The 19,005-nt window shown below is 42.1% G+C and overlaps 1 protein-coding gene across 1 annotated transcript in view; it reads left to right on the top strand.

The window, feature by feature from the left end:
* MYO3A (myosin IIIA) overlaps nucleotides 1-19,005 on the top strand; it is a 1,274,985-nt gene that overhangs the window by 550,862 nt on the left and 705,118 nt on the right. Inside the window, exons 13-15 of the mRNA XM_069211361.1 lie at nucleotides 2,625-2,827; nucleotides 13,371-13,469; nucleotides 13,555-13,669. Of these exons, the coding sequence (XP_069067462.1) occupies nucleotides 2,625-2,827; nucleotides 13,371-13,469; nucleotides 13,555-13,669 (417 nt within the window). The remainder of the gene's footprint in view (nucleotides 1-2,624; nucleotides 2,828-13,370; nucleotides 13,470-13,554; nucleotides 13,670-19,005) is intronic.

Genomic DNA, 19,005 nt, shown 5'->3' with positions numbered 1-19,005 from the left:
CAAGCCCAGGAATGAGTGATAGTGATAGGCACGCGGTGGGTGTGGTTAAAAGCCCACTGTTGGACCTGGCCCTTTTTGAAGGGTCATCCCCAAACATTTTGCTTCCTTCCTCCTATTTTTTCTGAACAGTTTTTGTTGGCTTTAGGACTCTGGGCACTTTACCACTGCTAACCAGTGCTAAAGTACATTGCTCCCTGTGTCAATCCAATTGCTCCCTGTGTAAATTGTATGTATGATTGGCTTATCGATGATTGGCATATTTGATCTACTAGTAAGTCCCTAGTAAAGTGCACTAGAGGTGCTTGGGCCTGTAGATATAATGCTACCAGTGGGCCTGCAGCACTGGCTGTCCCACCCACATAAGTAGCCCTGTAAACATAGCTCAGACCGGCCACTGCACTGTCTGTTTGTGCAGTTTTTAAACTGCCAGTTCAACCTGGCAAGTGTATCCACTTGCCATGCTCAAACCTTCCTTTTTTATACACGTAAGGCACCCCTAAGGTAGGCCCTAGGTAGCCCCATGGGCAAGGCACAATGTATGTTAAAGGTGGGACATGTACTGATGTATTTTACATATCCTTACAGTGAAATACTGCCAAATTCGGTTTGCAAGGCCTATCCCTCTCATAGGTTGGTGTGGGGGGCTACCTTTAAACAACTTTTAGGTGCAGTTTCCATTTGGGAGCAAATGGAGATTTGGAGTTTGGTGTCTCTGAACTCAATTTAAAAATACATCTTTTGATAAAGTTGTTTTTTAAATTCTATTGGAAAATGCCTCTTACAGAAAGTGGGTATTTTCTTGCTGAACCCATTCTGTGACTCTGCCTGCTTGTGTATTCCTTGTCTGGGTCAGACTGACACTTGGGCTGTTTGTGAATCTCCACTAGACAGTGACAGAAAGGGAGCTGGGGTGTAGCCTGCATATCCTAATGAGCCATCTGGGCAAGAGTGGAGGGAGGAGTGGTCACTTACACCTGAATTAGGTGTGCCTGCCCTCACACAATGCAGTCTCCAACTCCCTGGTGTGTGTTAAGAGCCAGGCCTGGGCAAGGCAGGATCTTGTGAACAAAAGAGACTTTACTTTGAAGTTTGCCTACTTCAAAGGCAGAAAGGGGTATAAGTAGTGGACCCAAACCCCCAGATTTTTAGATTTACTTTTGGAACCAAGAGGAACCTCTGCCAAGGAGAAGAGCTGAGGAGAAGTGCTGCCCCTGCCTGTGACAGTGCTTTTTTGGGCTATCCTGCAGTTGCTGCTTCTGCCTGAGTAAGGAGACAAAGACAGGACGTTGCAACATGTTCCTGCTTGTGAACAATCTCCAAGGGCTTGGACTGAGCTTGCCTCCCGTTTTGAAGTCTCAGGGCTATCAAAGACTTCCTCTGCCAGCACCTGGACTCTCTGCTGAGACTCCTGCCCTGCCAAGTGGTGCCCTGTCCAGTCCCTGGACCCTTGAAAGGTGAAGCTGGCAGAGCAAGTGCGGAAATCCACGCACAGGGAGCCATGCAGGGGAAATTTTGTCACACCAATTGCAGCGCACCACCCACCTCGTGGCTGATTTCAACACATCGAAGCTGGAGAAATGGTGCAACACCCTCTTGTGGCTGCTGAAAACAACTCAAACCCCATGCAGCACAGTTTTCCATCACTGTGCAACCAGGATTTCTCATTCATCATCGCTGGGCATCAAAGCCAGCTTGAACCTGCACGGATCTGAGGTGGCCTGTCCGGAAAACAATGCATCGCTTTCTTGTGGGAGAGAAAAAAAGCGCATAGCCTACCCGACCGGAGAAGGAACGTCGCACGGCCTCACTTGCGAGTAAGGAATCAATGAATTGCTTACTTTTCTGACGCACGCTCACCTGTGTGGCTTTATTTTTGATGCAATCCAGGAACTTTGTGTAAAAAAAATAAATTCCATTGTTTTCTGTGGAGTAAGACTCTTTTTACTTTGAAAATTCATTACTTGTGTATGTTGGATTTTTGTCATTTTGGCCTTGATTAATTTAGATAAATATTCACTATTTTTTTTAACTGGTGTGGTGTCCATTTTGTAGAGGTTTCACTGTATTACTGTGTGTGTTGGTAAAAATACTTTACACGTTGCCTTTAAGATAAGCCTGAATGCTTGTGCCAAGCTACCAAGGAGGTGATCAGGGGTTGTCTTAGGAGTGTAACTCCCTTACCCTGACTATAGTGAGGGTCCCTGTTTGGACAGAGCGCAAACTGATTTCCAACCAGAGACCCCATTTCTAACACCCACAGATAAATTAAAACACATCAGAGCGCTTGCGCGCTCGACCTAAAATTGGTAGTCAGCTCTGTTTTGTGCCATCTCAGCAGTTCATGAGACAGGTGCAGGTTCTGTCCTGTTTTGGGAGAAGAATGAGGCCCAGAAAATGCTAACACTATTTAAATCATTATTTTGTATTTATTTAACTACATATTTCAAATTTCGAGTGTTATCATTCATTATAACATTCAAATACCAATCTAAATATGCGTCTGTGGCAAATATGACCTTGACAAATGGGTATATTTGCAGGAACATGTTTGTGGAAAGTGATTGTGCAATTTCACATTTGTATTGTGTATCAAATGTAAATCTGTTTGTGTTTTCCATCTGTAGGCAAATAACAGAACTCTCCAAGAGAAGATACTGCAAGTGAACAATTTGCTGGAAGCTTTTGGAAATGCTCGCACAGTTATTAACGATAACTCCAGCAGATTTGGAAAATACCTGGAGATGAAGTTTACAACTTGCGGAACTGTAGTGGGAGCCCAGATTTCAGAATACCTTCTTGAAAAATCACGCGTGGTACACCAGGCAGTGTAAATTGAAACATATTTTTTGTACCCATTATATGCCCTGAAAGTAACCGCCAGACAAATGCCAACGTGTATTTTAATCTGTTTCTTGTTCTTTGTAATCACGTGGGACCACTAGGGCCACCTACATTTCCCAACAATTCTTTACGTCATAAATATTTACTTTTATATTAAACCATACTAATGAACTTCGAAGTCTAAGCTGAGTGAGTGTAAGTGGAAAAAAGGAAGCCCGATTAGAGAAAGCATGCTTATAGACCTTAGCCCGTCTGCACATAAGATCTCGCGCATATGTTATATAACATTGTTTCGCAGTGTAAAATGTACCATTACCCACACATACACAATATTCCCTATCATATTTCTTTTGTGCAAGGACTTGCATACCCAGGAAAGTATTGCTCAAAGAAGGGCTACACAATTAAACCTTTAGATAGACAGTAATATGTACCTTTGCTACAGATAATGAAAGAAGCCATTTTTAGCATTGGGCACATGTATACATCTTAACCAAATATGCATCTGTTAGTGGGAAGACCCAGAGTCTGGTGAAAATTGCCTTTTTTAGTCTCATATGCCCAGGTCTGTACAGGGTGTCTACAGATGGTGTTAGTGATTGCAGACACCACATTTCAATGCACAAAAGTGACACTGGGTCTCAAACATCTTTGCAATTTGCTGTGTTCATATTGCCACACTGCTTGCGAGTCACAAAGTAAAGTGGGCAGTGCAAGTTTGTAACGATGTGTATCTAAGGTTTGCGGCAGCTATTGTGACCACAAAGCATAAGGTTGGTATAGACTGAGCACGGTGTCTGTTAATGTGGGCATTGGGGAGAACAGTAAGACATCCCATGGATCTTTACATTGTGGCGTGATGTTGTAGCTTTACAGTCCATGTCGCTTTAGGAGGCACTGGCTGTACTTTGTGATCCCAATGATGGAGGTTTGGTGTCCCCTTAAAGCTTCCATCCTTGCATTTGCAGGCACTCACGAGTATCCAGATGATATCCTGGCTCTTGAATATTAATGAGGCAGGATGTCTGGAAATCTCTCTGTCAGATGAATAATCAAGACATAGACCCATAAAAACTACTGGGTTGCATCATATATGCTATTCAAACACAGAGCAGCAATGTGACCCAGCCAGTAGTACAAATGACACAGAGGGCCATAAGAAGGTTCCATAGATTGGATGTAGTGCTTTAACAAGATGCCTATCAAATTCTTTAAAAAAAAGTTGATGAAATATTCACAGGGCTAACATTTGACAAGCTACGGAGAGAGGTCGCTGCCTTGAGGGTAAATGGTATGATGGGTTCGTGTGGATGCTCCTTTTTGTGGCTCAGCCATGCAAACAGACCACTGTTCAGAGATATGACAGTAGAATGAGAAGTAACTAGGAGATAGTATGAAGTAATTGGGAGATGTATGTTTTAAACTCAAGTGCTCTCAAAGCCTGCTTGTCCAAAATCGCAGGCTTTACAACTACAAAAGAATGATTTCCCATGTACTTAAGCAGCTTGGAGTCTTAAAAGTATTTCTAACAACCAAAGTAACTTTTGCAACCCCTGATGGATGTCAAATAAAAGCGTGTCTACCATCCTATTAGTGATCTGGAAAACAGTGTGTTACTTAGTTGTGACTGCAATTGCTGTTACACATAATTGATTATACTCCAACGCCAATTTGTAACTGATACCCAAGTAGCATAGCTTTTCCTTTCAAATCACAGTGGCACCAGAGATATGTATTTTTAAAGTGTTAAATAAAAATCATGGCAAAAAGCGCAAAGCCCCAACCATAGGCAGCTTGTCATGCTACACCAGGACATGGGTAATGTTTATGATCGGCCGCGATGGAGTGTTGGCAGATACACAAGTTAGATTGGCCCGTTGCAAAGTTACATTTACACTTAGAAAATTTCAAGACCTCAGCAGGGCAAGACTCCAGGCTGGATCCGGAGAGGGGTTTGTTGACTATAGATTAATGAAGGACAAGGTCTCGATGAAGCCATTGACACAGGTGGGAAAAGCTCAGCGCTGCAGGAGACTGCAGTTTGCTACCAGGAAGTCTTTGATGTTGGACAGATGCTACTCAGCATCTGGCCTGGTGAAGCTTTCTACCTTTGTACTTAGGGCCTAATTTAGACTTTGTTGGAGAGGGTACTCCATCACAATGGCGACAGAGTATCCTCTCCTCCAAAGTGAAGTTCCGCCTGCCTTACTTAAAGATAGGCAAAACTTCAGTATGTAAACAGCGGAGACGACTCCATCTTAGCTGCAAACAAACACCTTTGAGGGTCCAATGGAGATAGGGCTCTCTGAGATTTGGCCATGTGTTTTCCCACCCTGTTTACAGTGGCCAAACACATGGCCATTTTCAATGTCCATATCAACATGGCAGTAATGGGCAGTGAAAACTGTAAAATGACCCTTCCCCCCCACCTTGGAAAAAATCTCCCATGGGGAGCCAGGTCTTTGTGTTTTTTTATTTTCCAAAAGAAAATCCTGCTTTGGGGATTTTCCTTTTAAAAATAGAAAAAAATATTGAAAGTTTGATGTATGGCTCTGTCATGTTGACAGAGTAATCGATCAAACTTTTAGTGCATTTGCAGGAACTACTGTGACTGTGGTTCCAGTAAACATGAGATATCTGTTGGGCTAGAAAATATCTCTAAATTTGGCGTACCCTGACCATGGCTATAGTGAAGTACTCTGCAATAACGATGGTACTTAATCCGTGCACCAAAGTGGGAGCTGCAGCAAAGTCAGGCTCACCGACGATTCACCCTCGGTGGAATGGCCGGCAGGTTGGTCCTAGTCTAGCAATGGTTCTCCAGGTAGAAATCTAGCAAAATATTTCTGAGTGCCAGGATTCTAGGGCGCTCTGACCCCAGCCAAGGGTTCCAGGACCTTAGGAAGAGCGCTCATGTGTCAGAACTCACTCCAACAAAAGTCACCAGGATGGTATAGGGCAGGTCTATGGCAGGTCAAGTTGAAACCAGTCAGCTGGGCTCTTTTGGGAAAATGGTCTTCTTGCTGCTTTTGTGTCACTGTAGCTTAACAGGAGATCAGCAAATTGACCCACTGTGTCTACGTCTTTGTCCTGGGTACAAGTGAGAGCAGATCCAGCTCTTAGGATTCTCCTTACAGATATCAACAGCAGGTGCAGTCTTTGTTCCGTCACCCCAGGGGTGCTACATATATGCCTAGCACCATCTTGTGAATAAGGTTGAGGCCTGGCCCCTCCCTCACCAGTAAGGAGAAATTCCCATGGTCAAATCTATCCATTTCTGCAGAACTTCCTGCTTTCCTGGCAGCAACCAATCACGCACTGCAGATCTCTACCCAAAAACAAGATGGCAGAACCATTCTTCCCTTGTGCAGAGCTTCTGTGCCCACCATAGAAATGCAGCCAGGAAAATGGGCAACCCCTCTTCTGTGATCATTCAAAGCCAGTTCTGGGGGCTGCTCCTCTCTGACTGAAATTGGTGCCTGACTGGTTGGGGGTCAAAAGAGAGGGGCCTCAGTCCAACAGCTGTTTCTAGCAGTGTAGGCCTTGTTCAAGATAATTAATTTCCTCTGCACAGAGCAGATAGTCATCCTTTTGAAGAAACAAAACACCTTGCCATGCCCAAGACTTTTGTTTCAGCTCTGAGAGCAAATACAATATCATCAAAATGTTATTCATCTCCTGGATGACTGGAAGCTCATGGAAATTGACTTTTGAGGCTTCAGACATGCAAAAGGTGTTTTTTTTAAAAAGCACCTTTCATAAAGTACTTAGTATAAATCAGACTTTGCCAAATAATTTCATTTGTAATAAATAGTTTTAAAAAAGCCAAATAATTAACTTTTTATCTGGTTCCTAGGTGGCAATAACATAATTTTATTTTAATATTAACTCCCAAGGTTTTCTTATGCAACAGCCTACCCTGCTACAGTGAAAATAGCTTTTGGGGCCTTGTCCCTGTTTGTGGATGTTTTACATTATACTTTTACATGTCTTACTTTTAAATACCAGGCACTTCTTTCTTAATGGGTTTTAAGACTTACCTAGGTGTGAAGTTAATATGTAAAAGGATGGTTTAGACATGCCAAAAGGGGTTATTTGACAAGTTGAATTTGCAGTTTAAACCTCCACGCCCAGGTTACTCGTGACAAGCCTGCAGTTATATTTGTATTGTCACATTAGTGGTAGCACAATATGTGTTGCGATCCATTACAGGGCCTATGTCATTTTTCCCCCATAGTAGGAATTTGTAGTTGTGTTAAATGTGCCAATTAGGAGTATAGCCAATTTTGATATGTTTTAGGTCAATCATTTGCACCCGGGCCATTTGAGCAGATTCTCAGTGCCCAGAGTGATAAAAACAGCAGCATCAATTTAAAAAAAAATGGTGGTGATCATGTAAACAGAGGCAGTTTCTTTCTATGGCCCTCTTTACTGTACATCTGTCTGCACTGTAAAACAACAGACTTGACTTGGCTGTTGCCCATTGTAAGTATTTGGGTGTAATTTATTATATGGATGGGTAGCCTTATCATGCAGTACATTTGCAAATATCATCTTGGGTCCAGCCAGGTATGTTTACTTAAGCTTAAGCTCAACCCTGGGTCGCTGTGGCTGCGAGCAAGTAAGGCTTTGCAAAGGAACAATGTGCAAAGCATTTAAGAGTACCAACAGTGAAATAAGAAAGTCACATGACACAAAACAAACAACACTCCAATGCATAAAAATAGAGCTTATTTTTATGATTTTTTTTGGGAGACCTTGGTCATCAAAAACCACCTGAGGGTACCGGAAATGCAGATTTTAGAATCAATTAATAACTTTTAAATCAACTGCAATAAGCATAGGCCACCAAAAAGTTTGGAACCTTTTGAAAAGTTTAAAAGAATTAGTTTGACAACTGCAGCCCGAGTTTGGCAACCAAGAGGTCGAGGGGGCCCAAAAGTATACTTAGGGCAGTTACCTGGCACCCAGAGCATTTTTAAAGCAAGATCTAAACTTTACAGGCTGGCTGCCGTAGACGACAATGGAGTTGTCCTTATGCTGAAGGATGCAGACTTAAAGATGCTCAAGGATATGCCTGATGCTGTGCGGTCCACGAGAGCGAAGTCCGATCGAGTCCTTGGTCCACAGATGAGTTGGGGTGACTCTGCACATGGCCCCCAGGGTCCCACAAGGTCCTCTTTGCAGGGTTCCAAAGGCTGCCGATGCAGACCTTGCACTTTCGCAAAACAGTAGTGATGGGGCAGATCTTTGGTGGAAGATGGTGTCTGCTTTGGGTGATGGATCCGGTCACAATCAACAGACACAGGTCCAGCAGACACCTTCTGGCTATCCTCAAATTGTCCTGTGGGTTGCCCAGCATTGGGTAGCGGCAACACTTATACAGCAGCAACTAGAAACGTAACTTGGGCTCCTTCAACTTTAATGTCCCAGTGCCATTCTGGTGGCCTAGCCACTGATCCATGGAGTCTCTGCTTGGAATGCGGCAGGGGACCAACTTTTCCCCAAGTCAGGTATGCAGAACAGGGCCCAAACTCCGCTAGCCCAAAGTGCAGCAGGTGCAGTCACTCTGACATCATAGTCTCTCTTTGTACACTTCCAACGGGTGCAAAGTGGTGGTCTTCTCATCCTTCTTCCAAGTCCAGCGAGCATTGAGAGTCAGTGTGCCAGGGTTGCCACAATTATCCAAGAAAAGTGCCCAGAAGGGACCATGCGATCATTAGCCAATGGGCCACTGAGTCCCCTCCTACCTAGTGAATCAGTTCCCTGTGATATGTGGCATCTGATTATTCCAGAATGCCACATTCTTAGCCCATCCTAGAGATTTGGCTACCTTAAGGCAACATGCCCATGGTAAAACCGATTTGGGAGCAAATTTCCCCTCTCTGGCCCTGTCTACAGCAACAAAAGGCATCCTGCTAAGGGGTGTTAGGCCAGGTGACCCATCAAAGGCAGCTTCCACTTTGAAGTCTGCCTCTGGGCTAACCCCGAGTGGCCATCTGTGCAGAGGAGGTGACACCTGGCTGTTGCAGCACTGCTCTTTGTTCCTAAGCCTGGGAGCCAATCACACATCTCTCCAGGTGATCAGAAACCTGTCTGAGTGTGTATACCCTTGTAAGGCTGCTGAACAAGCAGAGCACAGAGAGGCAACTTTCTAGAAGCTGCCAACTATGAATAGTTACCTTAATTTCGACCTGGGCTCAGAGCACATTTAAATGCCATGATTAATTTGATACTTCAAATGATGCAGTTTAGTAGTCCCAGTCAAAAGTTAGCTGGGTGGGGATGCCATGCGGTAACCCTATAATTAGCCAATAGGGCTACAAACTTTACCCACAGCAAAACAACAATTTGCAAGTGTTTCTGCCAAAACATAATGTAAAACATATATTTTACTTAGCAAAATATTGCTCCCTGCCATAAGACTTGATAGGCCTTCCTTAGGGAAGGCTTACATTTCATGAAGGGATAGGGTGGCTTGGCCATAGGCTTAAATGGCAAAGTCAAACTGGCAGTGCAGGCACTGCCCTTCCAATCTGCAGTGGCAGGCTGGGAGCCATTTTGGTACATTTTCACACAAAGGGTGGCAAAAGCAGTGCTGCAGCCCTGAAGCCCTGATTGAACACTGTCATGCATGCGTTTGGTACCTTTGGCACCATTTATCAGGGGCGTATAAGTAATTCAGGTCTTGCCAATTGGGTGTATTCAGTTCGACATGTAATTTGTAGAGAGTTAAAACATAAGCACTTAGGTCTGATTAGCAGGCCTCAGTAGGGCAGTCTGAGTCAAAAACCCAGCAGAATCAGTCCAAAAATGTAGGGGTGAACATGCAAAAAGATGCAGTTCCTTACAACCATGTTGCCCAAAAATCCATTATAGACACATGCAGCACAGGACCAGGGAACCCAGAGAAGTTGTGCCATGCCAGAGTTCCTAGTTCCTGTGCAGTCAGTGATGCCCCTGTGTTTGCTGAATTCACCAGAGTCCAAAAGACGAAAAGTCTAAGGCAATTGAAATTCCAAAGGATCAAAACTGAGTAGAAACTAAAATTTGCTGAATTAATTGAAAGGGCTAAATTTAAAAAAAGCATTGTATAATACATTTTGAATTGGTTAATGAAAATGATGTCTTTAATAAATCTGTCTATGGATCTTTGTAAAAGTAACCAATAGATGCTGATTTAGGGAAAGCCAAGTATGAAAAGAAAAGAAAAGTTCCCTAGAGCTTAGCAGTTATGGTCACTATTTCCAGCTATGAAGTGCTACACCTGGATATTTGCCCTTCATCAAGTCAAATCATCACTCATGCACTGCCATTTCACTCACACACCTGGTTGAATGGGAGGCTGGGTCTTGAAACTTGAAGGGTAGTACAAAGTGATGATTGTCATATGGAAGTGACCTAAAGCTCACCAAGATATTCCTGTTCACATGATGCTAGAGAGACCACAAGCCTTGTTACTAGGTTAGGGGTGGGACAGGAGATTGATCTGAGATTTTGACAGAGGTTAAATGAGTCCTGCATGTCTGGGATAGGCACCCTTGGTCTAGGACATGCATTCCAGAAAATAGCCCAGTGAGGAAAGCTGGTGACCAGCAGTGACTTGGTGGTAGGTGGTTCATCCTACACATGGTAAACAATTTTCTTATCCTCTGTGAAGTGATGAACTACTGTGATGCCTTTCTTCAGGAATAGAGGGTCCTCTGCTAGAACTGGCTGATGTGGCACAGATTTGGAGAATGAGAGAGCGATAAAATTGTTGGTCTGCAAACTTGTGGGATGGTGGGCATATATGGTCTGGTGTGACTCGTGTAATACACCTGCGACAGTGGCTTACGCCTTTTTCAATTTTAATGGGAGTTCTAGTCTTCATGGTGATTGCAATAAACCCAGTAACCTTAGACTATAACATGTCTTACCTGCCAGTGTCACTAGCTCTGCGTTTGTGGATGGACCCCATTATGTAAGCTGCTCTCCAACAAAAAGATTTGTGTATTACAAATCTGAGATTACTTTGAGACCATGGGTCATAGGTGTTGTTATCCCTGTCTCCCACCCAAGAAACTTCATCTTACAAGAATGTGATATATGTTACCATTTTATAAAGTAGTGACAATGTGTTATTGATGCTTTTGTGTGCAAGTCCTACCTAATTGATTCATCAAAGAGGGCTGGTGTGCTGTCCTGGTTGCAGTAGGGCTCCTAATATAATGTGGTAGGTAGGTTGTAATGTTCTGAACAGTGGATGGTTAGTGACTTCAACTGTCAACAAAGACACATTGGAACATATGAATATAGGTGATGTAAAACAACTTTTACATGGTGGAAGGCCTTGTGCTTATCAGGTCCTTCCTGATGGATAACTGCACAGTCAGGCCTTTTCCTTTGTTGTGTTTGATGGGTTTAGCACAACATTGTGAGATCCTGCGGTGCTTACATTAACAGGAGAAAATAATCACAGTTACACAGTTGGTGATCAGTAACATTCATTGGTCATTCTCAGACAGGTGCCTTACATTAGAAAAATGCTTGATTTTGTAAGATTAGTGCCCTTATCCAGAGTGGCAGGTGTGGGGCTGGTCACAATCCTTAATGACTGCATCTAGATTAAAATATCCCATGGAAACCTCTGGATCCAATTTTTCCTTTTTTTTTTTACCCAGGCAGAAATGAAGAACTATTGGATGAATTGGGTGCATTATTCCTGGTATTTCTGAGGGAGGTTTCAGTAGTCCACTCATAATATGAGTGCTGTCCACCCCTTGGAGTTGCCAATGTCACTGGTAGACAGGTGGGAGGGGTAATACTGGGCATTATTGTGCCTCTCACAGAATTGTCTTTAAGCTTTACCATAACTTCCATTTGCTCTTACACTGGAAAGCAATGTTGTAAGTTACACATTTTGGACATCATGCGTCACACATTACTTCAGTGTATTGGTAGAAATCAGTGGCACCAGTGGTGGACACAGCAAGCATATGTGTAGTCTTAGAAAAAAGTAGACTTGAGATCCTTGACTACATCAAAAACAAAGCAATGTAAGACGAACATTACATGAGGTACAACGCTGGTAAGGAATATTGAAGTGTTCAAGTAGTTAATCTTGTCAAACTGTGTTGCAGTTCTATTTGGTTCTTAATGTGGAATGGCACTTACACTGCTCTGTCATCCATCCAATGTAAGTGGCCAGTCTCTATGCATCCACGGAGAGGGACACAGCAGGGGAGGTCGTAGCAGAAGGCTGAGGCATAGGCAGATAGGCAACACAAGTCCTGCAATTGTGGCAGAGACAGACTAGATGTGGTTGTATGTGGGCATGCTTTTTTGTGGACTTTTAGATGGCATGACAATGTTAGGTATACAGAGAAGTGGGTAGTTGAAAGATCTAGTAGTTTTTGTGGGCATATCTCATGGCACTTATTTTGTGACAATGGTTTGGGCTGACATTGCTGTGACATCAGAGTGTATGGTGGATAGGGTGTTGTAACACTCCAAACGGTGCCACTGCCACATAAAGGGTGGTTGCTGGAGCTTGCAGTAATGCATTTATGGGTTATCAGAGATGTAAAGGAGATGCTTGATTGTATTTAGTGAATTGGAAAGGCTATACCTTTGTGAGGTTGCACAGTGCTGTTGAGAACTTTTTTTTTTTCCCCCTATGGCGTGTACTTCAGTCCCAAAAGTATTTATCTTTTCAGTGAGATCCTGCCACATGGTTAGGAACATGCCACATGCTGAGATCCTGCAGCATTGCTTGCTTCTCCACTTATTACTGGTTTATGAAGGATGGTGTTCTAATTCTTCCTAGTCATCTATAAAGCTGGTCACAAGCTCTGACTACCCAGAGAAGTTCCTCTTCCTCTGACGTGGCATGATCTGCATCTTGATGGCTGTTACAGCTGTATGACTACAAGATAATACAGGACACCAGGGAAAATGTTCTGAACCCTGGGTGTTTCTTGAAATTATGTTCTTCAGACTTTTATTTCTGCTGATTGTGTGTGATTGTGGTCAGGTGTTGTGTGGACTATGTTCCCCATTCGGAATGCTATGCACAGTAAGTGGAGCAATCCACCTACATGGTGCACCCAGGTGGCATGCCAGTTTATTAATTTAATGTTAGGTATGGTACTATTACATTTGTATGTTCAGCCATACATCAACACTACCCATCATTTGTATAGTTTAGTTGCAAGGGTACCTTTACTCTTAGATGCATTGTATAGTACATACAGCCATACAGATACAGATGCACAATATTTTGAATGTATTACTGTTTGAGAATTGGGCACTTAATATGGAAAATCTAATAGAAATATCCTTATAATCTATCAAATAACTATTTTCTGTTTTCATAAAACCTCAATATATATGTATTATATGTACATGATATACATATATATGTATGTGTATGTGTGTGTGGGTATGTATGTGTGTGTATATATATATATATATATATACTAAAAGATGAGTAAATGTGACAATAGCTACACTACAAACATCTTATATCATTACTCTTTTATTTACAGAGGAGAGAGGAATTTTCACATTTTTTACTACATGTATGTTGGTTTGGCAGAGAAGAAGAAATTGGCCCATTACAAACTGTCAGAGAGCAAACCTCCCAGGTAATGTAATATGTTGGATATGTGAGCCCCAATGTTGATAATTTTATTTTATTCAAGCTTTAATTACATTATCTATAATTTTTAGGTACCTGCAAAATGAGAACATAAGATTGGTGCAAGATGTTGTGAACAATAGTTTCTACAAAACACAATTTGAATTAATTGAACAGTGTTTCAAAGTAATAGGCTTTACAATGGAGGTGAGTAACTATTTATGTGCATGACTGCCGGATACAATTATTGTTTAACTTTAAATTATTGCAAAATAAGAATTAGTAATGCTATTACGTGCCGTGCTTGATAAATTCCTATAATAGCATTCTGTCTCCTATCATATTCCTGAAGTATTCAGTCAATAGTTTTCCTGGATTTATAAGTTAAACAGACTATCACTGTAATTTCCTGCAACACACAGACTTCTGCAGGAGGAAAGCAATTAATATTTCTGCCTCTCAAATGGAAGGTAGAAATAGGAGTGGTGGGCAAACAATGGTTTCCAATTTGAAAAAGAGTAACAGGAAAATTAGCTTCACCTTTCTCACTCCACAAAAACCAACAAAGAAAATAGAAAATGAAATCATAATGATTTTCAGCATACTGGTATTAAAATTGTCAGGTAAAAATTAGTTTATTTAGGCCGTAATCTCTCAAAGACACACACTGATACAAGTTAAAACCTATTTTACCTTAAAATATAATTCAAATCTTATGATTGCTACTTACAAATTTATGACATGCTTAAAGGAGTCAAATAAACATTTTATCACTATTAAAAACCTTCCTATTGTTTGTACTACATCTAAAAATGTCATACTTAATACATAATTGCTTGCTTGTACCCTAATCCTTAGACCAAATTTTATTTAACTTGGCTTTAAAAATCACCTTTGTAATGATAATAAAAGTAAATAATCCAATAATACATCTTGTATCATATTTTGTATTTTTGCCACATTTACTTTTACCCCGATATTTATGAATTGCTTTAATCAATTCTCTAAATGAATGATACCGATTTAAACAAATCCTAATTTTTAAGACTAAAATTCTAAGTCTAGGGTTATGTAAGTGTTCGGTATAAGGGTATACTCCTTCAACTTGCTATGATTCTATAGTATGCACAGTTCTAGTTTACATCCCAAATACCTAAGATCACTGGCCCTTCAAAAACCTACTCTTAATCTGATTTTAGTCAGACTCAACAAAGAGTAGGGTTTGCCAGGTTTAAAGAGAAATTATCGTACATAGATTTTTAAAACTTTTCTCATCTCCTGTACCCATCTTAAGTTACTTAACTTCTGGTCTTCTCACTTGGATCATAAAAGTGTGTGGTAGGCTCAACAGATATTTTAAACTTCTGTCTACCTTACTCCATGTGTAACTTCCATCCAAACATAGTACCTCTGTCCTATATTGAAGCTGTTATTTTATCATGACTGTGAAGGTGCCCACAACTGGTTTTAGGGAGGGTCCTGCTTATTCCTTGCTGGATGGATTTGGTCCTGCTACAGAGTATAATGCTTTACCTTTTAAAGTACCTATGAGCTCATTACATTTTAATTTCTTGTTGAATCAAACACCTTGATACTTATGGGTGATCACCCCTTCTACCTTTGATTCACCTAAATAACAGGAAAAAGGGGTATTATTTGTCCAAACACTTTTTGTTGTTGTTTCCTAGTTGATGATTAAGTTTTTCTGAGTCCAGTGCCTATTTAATTCTGCTAGTTTCTGTTAGAGCTCTGTCCGTGCTATGTCTATAACTATTAAATCATCTGCATATACAAGGCACATAATATATGCCCCACTGTCTTCTTCCTCAAAGATCTTGTATTCCTCAAAACTCCAAGGGCGTCTGCTAATTATCTCGTAGACAATAAAAGGGTCAGCACGCAGCCCTTTTTGAGCCCATTATATATTTGAATTGCACATGATAGAGAACCCTCCAAATTTATTTACACTCTTGCACAGTTTGTTCTATTTAGTCTTTTAGTATTTTAAGTAATAATCCAGGGATCTGGAAAATTTGTAATGTCTCTTGCAGCAGTGCCTGTTGACCAGATTTAAATGACAGTAACAAATTGATCACAATCCTGCATGTGGGCAAGTATACTCAGGGGAGTTTTGCATTACCCATCTTTGCTAGTACTTCTGTATTGACAGATTTACTTAAATACATTGATTGTCCAGTTGTTCTGTAAGGAAGAATGGGAGGGTGACAGAAGTTATGTGGTGGAGCATACAAATCCATCCACAAGAAACTGCACTATTTATTTCATGCCATGCAGTGAGTGTAAGCAATCATGGGCTAGTGCAGGACTTCATTGTTAGGCCTTGCTCAGACATCCTTAGATCTCAACATACCTCATGCTGTCAGCTTCTCAAAAGTGTACAAAAAAAGAACAACTTTGGGTCAGCTCCATTCTGCCTTTGGTTTCAGACAATTTTGTTTGCTATAGGCTGTCTATCAAGGCCAAAGAATTTCATGGATGGTTGCATTATTGCTTTATTGTTTTCTTTAGGTTTTGCTGATCGGGCCTCACTAAGTCCTTTTGTTAGACCATAAATATGCCATGACTTGTAGCTTGTATTTGAGACCTAGTGTGTTATTTGTATATATCTTTTTTGCTTGCAGGTCCTCACTTTAATTGCAGGTTTATGGCTATTTTGTTTTGTCGCGTAGGCTCTCATTATTCTAATGAGACTACTGGATTTTGAGCGGAAGAATCGTCCGCGGTGTGGGAGACTAAGTCTGTCGCTCCTATCCGGGTTTTGCTCCGGCTAACTATCAGTGCCTCATCTCTACCCAAGGATAGTGATGACTGGGCAGCCGAGCGCATGACATACGTGGCTTCTCAGGGAAGTCGTGGCCATTCAGGTCTCATCCGTTTCTCTCATTTACAATCCAGTATCATATATAAATGACAAACAGAAGCAGTATATGTTTCAATAACTAATTTAATAAAACAACTGCATCTTGGATAGCAAAGTGTGAGCTGCAATAACCAGGACGACACAACATGAGAATATTAAAATTGTGACGAGAAGAGTGAAGCATAAAAACAACGCTATCATATTGTCACTATAATCGCTGGACTAATCCATACCTAGGTTATGATCGAGCACAGCATGTTAAGCTCTAATTCTGCCCTTCAGGTTCCCCTGGGAAGACATCAACCCCCATACCTGAGCAAAGGCCTGCGGTCTGCGTTAAAATCTGTAGCAAAGCATTTAGCAATCAGCATACAGTTGTGGTTCACTGGCTGGAATCTCCCTCTAATGTGTAAGAGACATGGAAGTGTTTTTATAACAACACAACTGATGTTCGGAGAAAATGTCCCTACGTAAGGATGTGTATTTTCTATGAATGTTGGAGACTAAACTTCTACCACGTTCACCGGCAATGTACCGTGCTGTAGCCTTGGAAGAAGCACAGAGTGATCAAGAATGTCTTGTTTGAGAACAGAGTGCTGGCCTAGGCAAAAACAATTAGATAAACGGAAAATAAAACAAGAACGTAAAAATGGTTATTATAACAATAATAAGATGAAGCTGAATAAAATATATCTAGGTTAAAGTGCACAGCGGCCTAGTGTGTTAAAATAACGTGCATGGAGCTATAACTGAAATCGCCACACAACAGTTTAGCAAGTATGTGCGGTTTGGCTTTAAATTGTTACTATGGTTCTGTTATTTACTAACCACTTGCACAAACCATTTGATCATTGATCTATGTACTCTATTGTATTATGTACTATAACTGAAGACCTGTGACCCATACTTTGCAAAGTCCACAATACAATGGGAGACTTGTAAAGTAGGAATCTTTTTTAAGACCAAAGCACACACTAGATAAAGATTGATGCTGTTTTGTTGGAGTTTTGCCACTTTTCACGCTTCTTTTCCATTACCGTTCCAAATTGATAAAGAAAATATTTCAGCTATGAGACTGGGATTAAAAACTATAAAATTTTAATTAAATAAATCTCAAATGGATGAGAAGTATTGGCTTAAGATTTCTGTTTTTAATGGTTAGGATTACCCCTAGCCCAACTAAGTGTGAAGTGGATGCTCAACTCTGAGCTCCATATTCATAGAGAATGATGTGGGCATGATAAGGTAAAAATGCACCTAAGATTTCATATTCCGGTACCTCTGTACATACATAGGCCCTCATTACAACCCTGGCGGTTGATGATATAGTGGCGGTAATACCACCAATAGGCCGGCAGTAATAAATATGAAATTATGACCACGGTGGAAACCGCTCAGACAGACAGAGACACTTTAACACACTGACCGCCAGGGCGAAATCAACAGGCACCACGGCAGTAACCGCCTACAGCCAGGCAGAAGACAATGTTCCGCTCACTGTATTGTGACACACCAATTCGCCACCTTTTCTGTGGTGGTGCAAAGACATCAAAGCCTGGCGGAAACACTGCACAGAAGGGAAATGACTCACTTCTGGAGACTCAAGGAAGAACCACGCTACTACGGAGCCCGAGTTGCATGTGTTCCCCATGCTCTTCTACATTCTGCTCCACTACGTACACCAATGCCGGCGAAGACGACCACGGTGAGCACTGCCGCCTAGCACACAGGGGAGCGGGGCGGAAAATGAGAGTCACATGCAACACCCCCACCCCCAACACCATACACAGAACCAGATGTAATAACATTACATATGGAATAATGCAAGGACAAAATGGATTGATTAAAGTGAGTGTAATAAGATAAAATAGTATAATACGTGCATCCAAATCAACAAGTATATACATATTTACAAATGTAGGGACACTGCCCAGTCCTCAATGTTTGTGGGCCACAGGGCCACATCACATAGTCCAAGGCCCCACTTCACTCCTGCAACAACACCGAGAGAACACTGCAGGGACATCATGTTGAAAATAGACAGGCACCTCAGGGGGACAGGGCATGGGGCGGGGCACCTCAGCCGGAAGATGGTACGACGCCACTGGTCCTGTGGGGGAGAAACATGCCCATTACTCTGTCCTGGGGAATGCAAGGCCACAGTCTCTCAAGTGGGTGACTTGCCTACTGGCTCTGGAGGGGCAACATTCCCTGTGTGTGATCCTGGGGAGTGCAAGGCCACAGTCTGTCAAGTGGGTGACTTGCCCGCTGGCTCTGGAGGGGGCAACATGCCCTGTGCTAGATCCTGGGGAGGGCAAGGCCACAGTCTCTCAAGTGGATGGCTTCTTCCACTGGTTCTGGAGGGGGCATTGTGTCCAGTGAGCTTCATCCTGTGGAGGATGGGGTGAGTGGATGGCTTCCCCACTGGTTCTGGAGGGGGCATTGTGCCCAGAGAGCCTCATCCTGTGGAGGATGAGTTGAGTGGATGGCTTCTCCACTGGTTCTGGAGGGGGCATTGTGCCCAGTGAACCTCATCCTGGGGAGGATGGGGTGAGTGGATGGCTTCTCCACTGCTTCTGGAGGGGGCATTGTGCCCAGTGGGCTTTATCCTGTGGAGGATGGGGTGAGTGGATGGCTTCTCCACTGGTTCTGGAGGGGACAT

Source organism: Pleurodeles waltl, chromosome 10, assembly GCF_031143425.1.
Source record: "Pleurodeles waltl isolate 20211129_DDA chromosome 10, aPleWal1.hap1.20221129, whole genome shotgun sequence".
In the NCBI taxonomy this organism is placed as follows: Eukaryota; Metazoa; Chordata; class Amphibia; order Caudata; family Salamandridae; genus Pleurodeles; species Pleurodeles waltl.
Note: the sequence above shows the minus strand (reverse complement) of the source record. Positions and strands in the feature narration are given on the sequence as shown.